The sequence below is a fragment of the Bos mutus genome, chromosome 4 (assembly GCF_027580195.1).
Source record: "Bos mutus isolate GX-2022 chromosome 4, NWIPB_WYAK_1.1, whole genome shotgun sequence".
NCBI classification, from domain to species: domain Eukaryota; kingdom Metazoa; phylum Chordata; class Mammalia; order Artiodactyla; family Bovidae; genus Bos; species Bos mutus.
The window spans coordinates 96,318,670-96,333,421 of record NC_091620.1 but is presented as its reverse complement, the minus strand read 5'-3'; the positions used below and the strand labels follow the sequence as shown (position 1 = coordinate 96,333,421).

At 35.0% G+C, this 14,752-nt stretch overlaps 1 protein-coding gene across 3 annotated transcripts in view; it reads right to left on the bottom strand.

Annotated features, from left to right (window-relative positions):
• Nucleotides 1-14,542, bottom strand: part of ETV1 (ETS variant transcription factor 1) — a 98,922-nt gene extending 84,380 nt beyond the window's left edge. The window contains exons 1-6 of one of the 3 annotated variants that reach the window (XM_070369775.1): nucleotides 14,037-14,541; nucleotides 13,742-13,938; nucleotides 13,472-13,603; nucleotides 12,549-12,636; nucleotides 11,131-11,178; nucleotides 1,832-1,885 (exon numbers count right to left, since the gene is read on the bottom strand). In XM_070369775.1, the coding sequence (XP_070225876.1) occupies nucleotides 1,832-1,885; nucleotides 11,131-11,178; nucleotides 12,549-12,636; nucleotides 13,472-13,516 (235 nt within the window). In that variant the 5' untranslated portion in view covers nucleotides 13,517-13,603; nucleotides 13,742-13,938; nucleotides 14,037-14,541. Of the gene's footprint in view, nucleotides 1-1,831; nucleotides 1,886-10,600; nucleotides 10,851-11,130; nucleotides 11,179-12,548; nucleotides 12,637-13,471; nucleotides 13,604-13,741; nucleotides 13,939-14,036 lie in introns of those variants that run through there. The other 2 variants (XM_070369776.1, XM_070369777.1) reach the window with 2 other exon arrangements.
• Nucleotides 14,543-14,752: the final 210 nt, after the last annotated feature.

Genomic DNA, 14,752 nt, shown 5'->3' with positions numbered 1-14,752 from the left:
TGTTATCCTTAGCCATCATCTTTCTGGGAATTTCTGAGAGTCTCTAATGAAGGTCTGTATCTTAGCTGAATAGGTTTCTGGAAATCCTATGTCTAATAACTATATTCAGACAACAAACAGCACAGAACATTATTTTCTCAGATTAAAAGTTAAATTGATAGAACAACAGTTATCAGGGGCTGGAGGCAGGGTAAGTAGGGAGTGAATTTTTAGTAAGTACAGTAGAGAGTTTCAGTAGAGATCATGAGAAAGTTCAGATAAATAGTGTTCATGTTTGCACAACAGTGTGACTGCCCCTAAGTGTTACTTGCTCAGTTGTGTTCACTTCTTTGCAATCCCATGGACTGCAGCCCACAAGGCTCCTCTGTCCATGGGATTCTCCAGGCAAGAGTACTGGAGTGGGGTGCCATGCCCTTCTCCAGGGGATCTTCCTGACCCAGGGACTTAACCCACATCTCCCACAATGCAGGCAGATTCTTTACCAACTGAGCTACTAGGGAAGCCCCACACTGCACACTTAAAAATGGTTCAAAAGACAAATTTTCTGGAATGCATATATTTTACCACAAATGAAAAAGAACTTTAATGATGCTGAACTAAACTATGTAAAATGGGAGAGAACCTGGAAGAAACCACTTACAACCCTTGACACCTGGGAAATAAAAGATTTCAAACATAAAAGTTGAAAACATTGCACACAAACATCTGTTCCTCAAAGAAACGTAGGTATTTGTATTAGATTTATGATATTAGGTGTGAAAATACGAGTTTGATAAGTTATAAGGTATTAAGCATCTGTTGTTGCTCTTGCTACTGCCTCCTGTGAAACTGTCAATGGTCTGGAAAAATGAAACAAGTTAGAGTTTTAAATGGTGCTAAAAGAACAAAAATGACACTTCTGTGGCAGTCCAGTGGTTAAGACTTCCTGTTTCCAATGCAAAGGATACGGGTTCAATCCCTGGTCAGAGAACTAAAATCCCACATGAGGCACAGCACAGCCAAAAATGATAAAAAAATAAAAAGTAAAATAAATAAAACTAAGGCATGGTACGCCATGTTCATTTTAAAAATTTTAAAAATAAAAAATAAATAAGAGAACAAAATGTATTAGATCAGTTTTAAAATCAGGATGGCATTTATACCTTTTTCTTTACTATTCCTACTCAGGCCAATAGCTGCAGTTTGCTAATAGAGGCAACCACGCTTATACAGGCAAAATGCTCACTGGGCGATTAGAGGGCAGAACCCCTGAATCAGTTCTCTTGCATCCTCTGAAAGGCCCTGGAATGAGGCTCAGGGAAAGAAACATGAAGGGACTCTAAGGGAAGCCAATGGCAACTTTCATTTGTGTCACTGTGTCCATCCAGGAAGCAAATAATGAAGATAAAAATGAAATCCGAGCAAGTGAATGTTCATTAATGTAAAATAATACAATAAGCCAAAGAATGCTTGTTCCAAGATTTTTACGTCATACAACAAATGTCTTCAGGATTTTAACTACTGACTGTCTGCCATCGGTATTCAGACTTTTCCTGGTGGACCCACTGAAAAGCTGAAAGTAAACACCTGAGCATTCATGGATGGCACCCTGTTTCTTCTCCAAGGATATTAACCAAATAGGGAACAGGGTCCTCTTTTAGTCCAGCCAGTTTCCCCAAGCTCTGTTCAGATCACAGAGGAATTCTGCTGTACAACCTAACAAATACAGTTACCTCATGACTGTAAGCTGAAAAGTACCAAGAACAGACACTGGAAGAGGAGACCAAGCACACGGAAAGAATCAAAGGAGGAAACAAAGACAAATCCAAGGGATAAGTCATACTGTACTTACGACTTTCAGCCTGGTAGTCTGGCACAAACTGCTCATCATTGTCAGGTACCTGAGCTGAAGGGAAAAAATGAAAAAAAAAAAAAAAAATTAAGAGAGAAACTGCCAAAGCATAAAGAATGTCAAGTAACATCTCTCATGGGAGATTTTTTTTTAGGTTGAGACCAAATCTACCATTATTTGCCAGTGAGCTCCTATTTCAAATGGTATTGACAGCAAAATTCAAGAAGGGAAATAGAAGCAATCATCAATGTCAACCAGCAAACACATATATCAGAAATAAAATGGTGGCAGTTGTAGTTTCTCTGCATTTTACTTGCCACATGGAAATAAAAAAAAACATGAAAATAAAAGCAGCTACAGGAATTCTATTAGCTGCAGTGTTTTTTTTTTTTTTTTTTTTGCAAGAATGGAGTAAGAAGTATTTCAATTCACCTACTGCCGATGTTTAAACAGCCCATTTACATTTATCAGAGAATTCTTTCAAACGATGTGCAGTTATTACACAAACCCCTCTTGCCTTTCAGAAATGTCTGTTTTTGATGTGTTTGACCTACTGCTAGACTACCATAATTAACATTTGCCCTAAATTTGGCCAAAATACGTGATAATGTTTTTTACATGAAAGACAGTCATTGATTTTGGTCATATGGAATAAAATATTATATCTCAATGATTATGGTCACAATCATAAAAATAACAGTTAACAAAAATAAACCTCATATTTTTATTCACAATATTTTCCAGGTGACCATTCAACACTAACAAAAAGAATATCACTATTTCATCAGTCTTAGTATCAAATGACTTCCCTGTCTTTAGTAAAGGAATAAAACAATGAATATAGCAAGAACTTAATGTATTCAGCAATCAAAACAGAAGTATATATTTTACTTCTAGAATATTTTTATCACAGTTAATTCAGGCATCAAAATAACCTACTCCAAATTGACATAACATTACAAAAACAAGTTTCCATATACACACAAAAATATGCACAATTACACACATACAAACTACATAAAAGTGGGGTCACTTTTAATTTGGCAAAAATATAATGAGTTATCATCCTAGTTAACTTTAGGTATAATCTGATCAGCTAGTATTATTTAACTAATATTACCTAATCCTGAAACTTATCTAATCAAGTCATATTAAAACAGATGTAATTTTTTTTTAAGTACCTATTCTGTGAAAACAATCAGTCTTTGTTGAAAAAGTTTTGGGTTGGCAATAGAGTTAAGAAAAAAATCCATATAAAGAGAAATTCGATATTTAAAAAATTCTATATAAGAAAGTAATACAATATACACACAATTCAAATGTCTGGTACGTCAGCTTATGTAATAGGATTTTAAAAAAAACATATCTTTTGAAAAAAATTTGTTATATTTCAAGAGCAGAATAAATGATAATCTTGCAAATTGCCAAAATATATGCAGCAGGACATTCAACTATTTTCTAACAACTTTCTTCTGTTCACCAATACTTAAGTTTATTATAGATAAATTACATCCCCTGCCACTAAAGGAAATGAGACAAATTAAGAACTTTTTTTCCAAATTAGAACTGATGCCTGTTTCACCAGCCTGTACTGGAGGAAAAGGTGTATTTTCTTCAGGTTCCACTAACATCTGATACCAAGGTTAATCAAATCAAGCAACTTTCAAATCATTTTTCTGTGCTCTGCTGTGTAAACTATGCAACATTATTTAATCTCTTTGAACTCCATTTCACTCATCAGTTTAACAGTGATAATACATATTTTTCATGAAGACTAAATGAAATAGTTTAAACACAATGCCAGTCACAATATCAGATACTCAAAAAATGTTACATATTTTCTTCTTTCCCAACCTCCACCACCCACAATTTTTTTCCTTTCACACACGAAATACTACTCAAATTACTATAATGCAAGTTTAATATTCTTACTTCTAATGAATTAGATTGGATATGAAAAAAAAAATCACAGCTAAAATTTGTACATTAGTATTCTCTTAGTTATAATCATTTTTTGACATTGCAGTAAGCCTCACTTTTCTCGAAGACTCACAAATTATGTAGAGGAATGCCCTTTAGAGTAAGTGTTTTCACCAAAAAAAGTACAAAAATGTCTTAAATATTTATTTAATAAATGACAGTGGGCAGACAGAATCAAACCCTATACATTTTTTCTATCATATCTACACGTTTTGGTTTTTGCTCTAAATTCACAGCTAAACAGAGATAACCATTGAGATGCGAAGTTATCAACCACAGCAATTACTACGCTTTTAAAAAGCCAACATTTACAAGAATCTAATAAAAATGTAATATCCCTTTACAGGAATAGTTAAAAATAGCAAATGAGTAACAAATATATTTGTAACAGAATATGCTGGTATGAATGTCCTAAAGGCCAAACTTTTTTTTTTCTTACTATCATAAGACAAATTTGCAACTCCATGATATATATCACTGCAAGAAAGGTATAAAAATAACTGGTGGATAAGTAGTATATATTGGCATATGTGTGGGGTGCGGGTCGGCGTGGGGGAAGTTGTTGAGTGGAGGGGGCAGAGGTAAAACTTTGGGAAGAGAAGAAATCAGAAGTTATACCTCACAGAGACAGAAAATAGCTACATACTAACAATTTTGTAAAAAGAATAAGAATTGCTATTTCTAGTCTAACTCCTTAACATACTGAATAAATACTTCACACTTACGCCTGAACATATTACAGAATTTTAACAAAAAACATATGACTCACAGTTTCACAGAAGCTAATCTTGAGAAACCGAATAGACCAAATGAAGCAGCATGCCACTTAAATAGACAAAGGCTTCAGTCTATCTCTAATTTCAAGTTAGAGTCAAAGGAAAGCAGTTAACGAAAAACACAAGTTGGATCTGGGCAAGGAAAATATGACAAAGTATTGCCACACTCATATCATACATTTCCTTTTCTGCCTCCATTCACGAAAATTCTATGAAGTAGCAAACTACAGCTGCCTGAAAATTTGTGGCAAGCCATACCCACTCCAAAGAGGAAAATTTAACAATAGAGGCCAACCTAAAATATATATATATATATATATAGTTATTTTACTACTATCTATTATAAACTATGCTTGGAATAATCACCTTTGGGGAATGAAAATGTTTTCCCACACTCTGTAATTAAAGAGGAAGGGGAAGAGTAAGAAAGGGGAAGAGAAAGTATATACCAAAAGACCAATAAAAGGCTTTCAAGAAGATGAAGCATGTGGATTTTATTGGTAATAGCTGGAGCGCTCTGTCAGTTCCTTGCACATTAATAGACAAGCTGCCATCAAGTCTCAGGACTTCGGCTTTAAAAGCATAGTATGTGCACTCTCAGCTACTTGCTTTACCTAGATTATCATTGAAAGTTGTTTTTTTCTTCCCCCCTCTCTCCTTCTCTTTTTTATTACATTGCAATATATATTATAAGAGAGAAAATCATGAAAATATTAACCACAACCTTGATGTCACAGAATCATTAATCCTTATTTTGAATTTTAATATATACTTTCTTAACTGACATTGCCTAGGCAAGGGGGTGAGGTGGAGAGCAGACAATCTTTAAACAGTTTGTCTCTCTTTTGTGCTTGCTTTTAACGTTCAAATAAAGCAGTAATCATTACTTAAGAAAAGGTGAATGTTGAAATATTTTCCAAGTTTGGCTACAGACAAGGAAAAACCGTCTTATTCTTACAAACTAGGCGCCTGTCGGGTTTTCTTTTAAAGCTAGGGAAAAAGTGGAAAACTTACAAATGAAACAAATGTTAAGTTGAAAAGGGGTTAATATTTAATTAAAACCAGTTCTATCCACTGTAACAATGACCTGGAGCCAAACAAGGCGGAAGATGTATGAGTCATTCTTTCTGCCCGTGAATGAGACAGCTGATCTCCTCGGCAATTCCTCCAGACAAGCAGGCAGAACTGGAGTTCTGCCTCCATTCACAAAAACACAGTCCAGCATGAGCCATGTGGCTCAACCGCAATCTTTTCATGTCACACCCTTCCAGAGAGTTAAGGCAAGTCAACTTGAACTTGCAATATAAACACACCAATTTTACTGCTCTATCTCAAATACAGCTCAGATCCATCAAGGTATACGTTTAAATAAATGGCAAAATGAAATCCATATATACATTTACATATATTTAATCCATCCTGCTCTATAGGGTAACTTGTCACAGAAACTTGAATGCATAAAACTAAGAGGGAAAGACAGATGGATGGATGGATGGATGGATGAAGGAAGGATGGAAGGAAAGAGGAAGGGGAAAAAATGACAAAGCATTAAAGAAATACCTTTTATTTTTCTTGCTTATTCTTCAAATGCTCTTTTTATTTTAAGATTATAATAGCCTATTGCTTAACTTCATAGCATTTCCCTCTCACAGGATAAGAAACAAGTTTCTCTGAAGAAATTTAACTTTTCTTTTAAATAAAACAATAAGAAAATCAACCTTCACACAGTCGTATTTTGTTTAATTCTACAATGAAGCGTCAGGCCATGGAACGAAATAATCATGAAACCTCTAAGCCAGGTTTTATACCACATCCTCTTTTAACATTAAAATGATTGTACCAATGTATAAGCATTAATTAATGCAGAGGTATAAATATATTTAAACAGCCCAAAAAGGGGGCTATTCTTCCATGGCAGAAAAATCTTTTATAGTGATAAAGTCATGCTTTGTGTATGCTCAAAGAGAAAGAAACCAGTAACTTTCAGTTGTTTTTAGCCTTAAATCAACTTCAATTTCCTAACTTTAACTTATATAGAGGTTTGAAAACTTACGCATAGCTCAGAGCTGTTGCTGTCAGCAAAACATTCTCTATAAGGTACTGAGAGCTGACTTTATATTATTATTGTTATTATTATTATTTTAATTACAATGTTGCACAACAAAGGGAATAAAGTTTTCCTATGAAATTTAACAAAGTACACATTTTCTGTAACTGAATTAGCTTAGTAATTTTATTAACATATATTAAGACCTTCTGGAAAAACTATATCTAGGCTATACGAGATCCAAATTTTATTTTTTTAACAAATATTTCTATTTTGCAAATAGATTCTAGATGAAATGCATTTATATATTGTCAATAAATGCTGAAAAATATAATATGTTTATTCCAACTGCTATCCCTTAGTCAGGTCCAAACAAGAAGTCTTTGTTTCATAGTTTAGAGTATTTCGTGGTACAAGAAAAAGATGGGCAGTAGCTCCCTTTTGCCCCCTCACAATGACTCTTGCTCAACACTAGAAATAGTATGGACTTCTGTAATTTGATGTCTAATTCTCAATTCCTCTTTTTTAAAAAAAAAAACAACACACAAATAATGAAGTTTTTAAGCCTTTTCTCCTAACTGCATCACATGGAGGAAAAAAAAAAAAATCTATGAGTACATATCCAATTTATGTTTGATTTCAAAAAGAAAGTGTAATTTTTGAAAAATAAAAATGAATGCATTGTAATAGCTTTGTATTGTGGGTGACATTATGCACATTGAGTAACAACATATCATTTAAAGAAATTCATGATAAATGATTTTGAATATAAATTTAGTATCAACCACTAAAGTTGAGGAGATACGATGATATCTCTGCTTTTCAGCAAACCTGATTATTAATGGAAGGTCACAGAAAACAAAAGGAAAAAGCTTATCTGCACAAGGGCATGAGGTAATAATAACCTTTAGAGTAGAAAAGTTATTTTTAGAGATACAACTTTGACTCAAGTGTCATGGCAGCATGAAATTTAACTTACATCACAACTGAAAAACATTCTGCCCTGATAGGGGCGAATCATTGTTGACATTTATCCTTAAAACTACTAACGAAAGGAAACCTCACGGACATCTAGACCAACATCAAAAATAACACTCAAAAGTTGCTATATATTTATATTAGCTACATATGAAATGTATCATTTCTCTCTAAGTTGTGTTAGCAGGTAAGCTTTAATGAGTAACTTTTAAAAATGTGAGCCTCTTTTAACTCACTTCTACATCCTTCTATTTCTGTCCTCCACATATAAAAGGTTCCATTTTAATGATGAATTACTAGGATACATTTCCTTAAAGCACCACTAAAAAAGCATGTTACCAAGATGTTATTAGAATGGACATTTGAACTCATTATTCCATGGATCAAATAATTGGAATTGCCTTTCTGTCAATGGCAATCTAATTCAAAAGTCAAAGAATCAATAAAGAGTTGTACATGGAAAATGACAACATAAGTAAGTGGCTTTGGCAAAATTTTAAATAAGCACATTCTCCATTTTTTAACTGCTACTGTGGCCACTGAAGACATAACCTTTTCAATTTTCTTCAGAATGAGATGTGATTAAAGTGTGGCATATATGTTTAAAAAAAAAAAAAAAAAAACCTTGAAATTGCAATGTTAGTACTTCAAAAGTGATACTAATATAAAGTTATATTCTTCAAAAATATATTTTTGATCCCTGTTCAGAAATTGCGGTGGGGGGTGGGAGGGTGGGGGGAATGGAAGTATGTATTTTTGGAGAACACTTTAGTGAACCGAAAAGACTGGTTCCAATCTCACCCTCAAACAAATCCTGCTTTATCTACCCCAAATTTTTCCTTGGACATACAACACATTTCATAATCTATAATAATCTACTTATGACTAATTCATGGTGCACTTTGGGTCTACTTTATAAAAAGTCTTATAGAAAAAAAAAACAAATTAAACCTGAGAGAATGTATTGTTTCCCAAGTATTTAGGGACTCTGATTATTTTTTTAAAAATTCCTATGACATATCAGAACTAACTTGACTTTCCTGTCTAATACATTTTTAGACCTGTTTAACTTTCCAATGGGATTCTTACTCAGGGGAGAATCTTGGTTAATTGCTAATGATCTTTTTTTTAAAGGGTCAAGATGCCTTAAATTCTATGGTATCCTTCTTAGAGATAAAACATTATGAAAAGAAATAAGTAAATGGTTCACAGTCTGACAGCTTGGCAATGTTTTAATTTCTGGATGTCCAGAAGGACATAAATGAACAGATCTAGCTACCAACGAATAAACTAATGTAACTTTGAGATCTCAGCTAATGTTGATCAAGATGTAGAATAAGTTAAAATGCTAATGCAAATATCATATAAAATTGCTAAAAATAAAAATAAATGTGCAGCCCATTAACAATAAAAAGAAAAATTCACCTTTCTTCTTACTATTAGATTTTTAAAAAATCAAGTTACTGTTAATGCTTATATCATCATAGAATTAAATTATTCTAAAATACAGTCTTATTCATGGTTTGTAAAAGGAGCCCACCTGGTTATTCAATAAAACACTCCAAGGATTAATCCCTGAACTTATTTAAGCTTATAAATTCTTTTCCAAATAAAAGTCCATGTTCTTTCAAATACATCAATCACTTCCTAGGTTTATTTTATAGAAAACTAAATCTTCAGATCCAATTTATAGGTTAAGTTAATTATCACAGGTAAGAATATTCAGCTCAGAGTTTTAAAATAAACTCAGATAAATTACCAAATCACTTATCTGAGTAACAAAGAAACAAAACAAGTCAAAAGTGAAACACTGCACTGAAACTGATTATAAAATGGTAAGAGTCTGTCACAGTTCCACATTTTTAAATTCCAGGAACAGAGTTGCTATGCATATTCAAAATCTGCCAGCAAGTGCACTGACTTGGAATCAGTGAGACTTAAACATCTTAAGAACCAACAAACCTTCCAGAACAATTAAAATAGATATTAGAAGGTATTTTGGAAAAGCGAATAAATTCCCTCATAAATGTAATGTTCTTACAACCTTCAACTCTGCAAAACTTAACAGACAAAAGTTCATGCAAGAGCCTCTGTGCAGATTTTTGCTGAGAAAGTTATGTTTGAATATATGGTTTATGTTGCAATAATAAGTAATCTATTGCAGTTTCATTTACAGAGACAAGCAAAATGACCTTTAAATATAACTAAAACTTTCATTAACATACAAGTACAGTGACTCTTTCAAAGGGCTCCTGGAAAAGCTATTATTTAACTTAAAAGCTTCATAAAGATTGTAGGAGCTCTTTGGAAAAACTAGGATATCAGCAACACAAAGAAACTTATTTTATATGCTAACAGCAATTTGATCAACTACAAGCAAGACCACCGAAAAACCACATCAGTCTGCCTCAAAGTAGCAACAGCAATGCTCAATTCCATTTTAAAGACCCTCTCTCTTCTTTGAACCATCTTTAAAAAAATCTGTTCCAAAAATTGCATGTTTCCCATATAATGTAAAGATAGAAATAACACAACTGTACTCAATGCTTAAATATCTATAATTTTCTCTTTGTGTTTCCCACAAGATACATAATATAATAAAATTATTTCACATTTAGCATAACAAATCCAAAGGAAAAATTTCAAATTATAGACACCAACAAAAGTCCCTCAGCATTAGACATATCTCAAGTTGCATAAAGCTGTACTGAAGCAGTATCCCCTTGTTCCTATAAAATAAAGTTTCACACAATAAAAGATACAATAGATGGCAACACAAAATGTTATCCAAAAGCAATCAAAATTAAAAGCAATGCCTTTAAATGTCTCCTTGCTACATTAAATAAATCCTAATACAAGCAACAAAATAGCAAAAGTCAATTTCAACAAACATCACATCATAGTAACACACAGAAACATTTTAAAAATCTTCCAATCCCCCTAAGATTTATTTTAAAGCCATAGATATCCTTAGCATTGGATACACACCTAACGTTCTGTGTTGTGAGCAAGGTGGAAAGAAGACACTTGCACTTAAATCTTGAAGCATCCCGTCCCGATGAACCCAGTGAAACTAATTTCTGCCATCAGAAAAGTCCTCCACCAGAACACCAAATAATGATATGCGCTGCTCTAAAGGAAACAGCAAGCCGGGTTCTGGCTCTAGGAGGTCTCTCGAGGTACAATAATATAAACCTGATCAATTGCAATTAAAATCTGAACAGAGGCTTAGAACTTGAAGTCTTGGTGCATTAGTTCTTGCCAAAAGCAGATGTGATTGTGAGCTGGAAGCAATTTCTCCTGGTAATTTGTGATGACACTGGGTAGTGCAGTCCCAGATTCCCCAAAGACAAACTCATCAGAGGCTCTAATGTATGCATGACACATGAGGTGGCTCTTTTAGAGCTCAATTAATTGGGCTGAACATTAAGACAGCAAGTTCAGGACTTTTTTTTTTTTTTTATCTTTCCCTTCTAGAGTTGCTTTTCCCCTCCTTTGAAAGCAATTTTTTGCCTTACCTTCTGCAAGCCATGTTTCCTGTAATTGACTTAGATCTTGAAAGAGTTCTAAAAAACAAGTCAAAGACATAAACAAAAGATTTGAAAACCTTTTAGGCGACATTAAATAGAAATGTTTGTCATGAAATTAGTCCTATAGATCAATTTAATTTGGGGAGAGGCATCAATAAAGAAATGAGGATTCATAACTTAATTATACCAACAATCCTGCCCATTTTGATGCCTACTAAGCAATGCTTCTCAGTGTCTTTTTTACCCCCTTTTAATACATAGCTTAATAAATAAGCCTAGAGACCTCAAACAACACACTTACAGTAGAACTCAAAAAGGTTGAGATGAAGGTGTGTCTATCCTCAGAAACTTTTTTTAAACATATTCAATTCTTGATAAAATAGTGTTAGGGGAAAAATCAGAAAGACTAAATAACATTTTATTTCTGTCTTCCAAATCTTCTATCAAAGATTTAACAGGACATGGTATAATTTTCAAAGTACTATATGTTTTGATGTTCAGTGCTTCAGAACTCAAAGGGACAACTATTAAATACAAGATTTTAGAAGAAAATTTGTACACTAATAGGTTTACAAAAGTAAATAGATAATTCCCAGGCACCTGCTTATTATCAAGTGCAAAACTGTGTATTCTGTCACTGGGGAGGGAGAGGTATGTGTAACTTATTCCTACTTATATGAAGATTTGAAGAAGTTTGAGAATTCAATATACCTAATCTAAATGGCAAACTGAACTTTGATAATTAAATCTAAGTTTATTAAGTTTATTATGAATGCCCCCATACGGCTGGAATAATTGATAACATATTGACCTCCTATCAATAGTTCATAGAAAGAATCTGCAACTTAATTTCCTAAATATGTATTATAATTATTAATTAGGTCTTAATTATGATTCATTGACCACTTAAAAGGCCTATAAACAAGGTATTATGACCATACCATGTGGTCATCAAAACCATCTCTGAAAAGTTTGGTAACAGTATATGTTTTAGTGTAAGGAGATGGGAAACCAAACAGTAACTTATATTGCTCAACTTCTAATGGAGGAGAAAAGAGTAATTAAGCTGTGCGCATAGCTGTCTAATTTGTTCCTCTGTGTTGGATATTTTCAAATTGTTACCTTAGTGTATAGGATTGCTTATATGCCATATGGACAAAGGTATTTAAACACAAAATGGTTAAAAGAAGGATGTCACTCTTATTATTTCCTTCTTTCATTAGTTTGTGACAGGGCCATAAAACAGCAAACTGTCACATCACATTAATTGCTCCAAATACAAGTCTTGCTTAAATGCAGTCATTTGAAAGTTTATTATTCTTAAGGTAAGACTGAATGCTTCTCTTCTTTATGAGGGTGGGAAGTACAGGTAAAGAGGGGGAATTCAGCTCTAAATCAAACCTCACCTTCTGAATCATGAGCCAGATCTCTGTTAATGAATTTTCTTTTCCTGACATTTGTTGGTTTCTCGTTACAATTTCTCCCACGCTGATTCTACAAAGGGAAAGATAAAATTCTTTTAAAAGAATGTAAACCTCAGATGTCACACAGACACACACACGCACACACACAGGCATACAGAAGTCTACTGGATCCTCTCCTTAAACAGAAAAATAAAAGTCCATGGTATCAATCCCAATATCCATTTTCTGCATTCATTTGACAGTGAAAGCATATGCTGAGAATTCAACAGCCAGGGAGAGTTGCTTCCCTGTGCGGATCTGAATACACTGTGTATCAGTCATAGATTCATGGTATCTCAGCATCAAAACAACATTAAGCAATTACACTTAAAGTCGTTTTTAGGCTAGATCGAAGCTAGATTAAAACACAGTTGAAGTTTATTCTCTCAGATAATCCCCTAAAAAAAGAACAAAAAGAGAGTGATGAAATGAAAAACATAAGAGAGACAATGAGAAAGAAGAAGAAGAAAAAAGAAACAAAACCCATGTAAACAAAAAAGTGTCAGCATTTGTCTCAACTTCATTCTTTTCAATGTGGCAGACAAACCCAGCCAAAAACTTTGAGTGCAGCAGCTGCTGCTGCCCTCCTTCTCTTCTTCCACTCATCTTGAGCACTTTAAACAGAAAAAAAGGGGGGGGGGGTCTTAAAAACAAAACTATGCCTTATCCAAATCACTGAAAGGTAAGCTCATTTTGAAGACTGGGCTTCTAGAAGCAGAGTCGCCCTACAGTGGCAACAAAGCAGATAAAGTATCTGCAGTCCCAACCCCCTTGCTCCCCCCCCACCTTCTCACTCGCCCTCCTCCCCCCTCTCCCCTCCGTCGGAGTCAAGTTTATAAACAGCAACTTTCGAACTGATCACTCACATTGGTGACCATGTAAGGCACTTGCTGGTCATAAAATCCATCCATTCTGCTGCTCTTCGCAAATCTCAGCTCAGTGTTTTATATTTTAAGCATCTAGCTGGAGATTTCCTCGGAATCTGGACTTCTATCAACCTAGAGGGGAACAAGATGGCTTTTAGGCTTTAAAAAAAAAAAAAAAAAATCATGAATGAAGCTCTTGAATTTGCATAGCTAATTATCCTCCGACAGTCCCATTCACAAAAATAACCCTCCCTACACAGCCTCCTTCACCTGGATCCAAAGAGAGCCAAGAGAGTTCACAATTTACATATTTTCCTCAGTAGCAAAAATTCGAACAAGAGGCGATGTATTTATTTTCACTCTCGATGTTTCCCTGCGCGGTCGGTGTACCCCGGGCAGCTCTGATTCGCAAACGTGTGCAAAACTAGCAATGGCGATCAGCGAGACTTGCTTTGCACCTAACGGGACTAAAGAGACGGAGACACCTCTTTCGTAAGGATAGTTTTTGCAACCCACAACCATGCAATTATCTGGAGAGACATAAAAAGTTGTCGGAAAGACCCACCTGAAAGCCACGCTAGGCGAACGGCTGCAAAAAATTCCCTCCAATTTTAATAAAAACATTAATTATTGCCCAGCACTTCCCCCTTGGAAGCCGAAAGCGCCTCTGACAGAGCTCAATTCGGTGGTTTTTCCTCTACTTCTCCTCCAGGGGCCTCCAATCCAAACTGATGGATCGCTGCCTCCCATTGGCTCCGCGTCTCTTTCACAAGATCAGATTTCGGGCTGTCAATCAGGAGGCTCGCTGCCCCTTCTCGTGAATCTCCCGCGCCCCTCTGCCCAAGCTGGTGCTGTGCCTGCCGGCGCTGTGACCACAGCCTGGAAACTCCACAGAGCAAATCGGCTGCCGTCCTAACCTGCTGCTTATTGTTAAGGCGCCTGGGGACACCGAAGCCATGTGTATCGAGTCGCCAGTTCTCCTAACTGGTGTGTTTGGTCCACTATCGGACTGAAGCACTTTCCTAAAGCACTTTCGTTCGCGTCAGATACATACTCTGAAGCGCGATCTTCCAAGACCGTGGGTCCGTAGTCTCCTACCTCACCTTCCTCGAGATCTCCAGTCCCTCCACTTTGAACCTGATAAGGAACCCACCTCGCAATACAGCCTCGTTCCTACTAAGCTTTTGGCCCAAGTTCTCTTCCCGTTTTTCAACGCCCACCATCACCGTTATGATGTATCAAAAACATTTTTTTTAAAACGTCATCCTCAAGTCAGTCTTT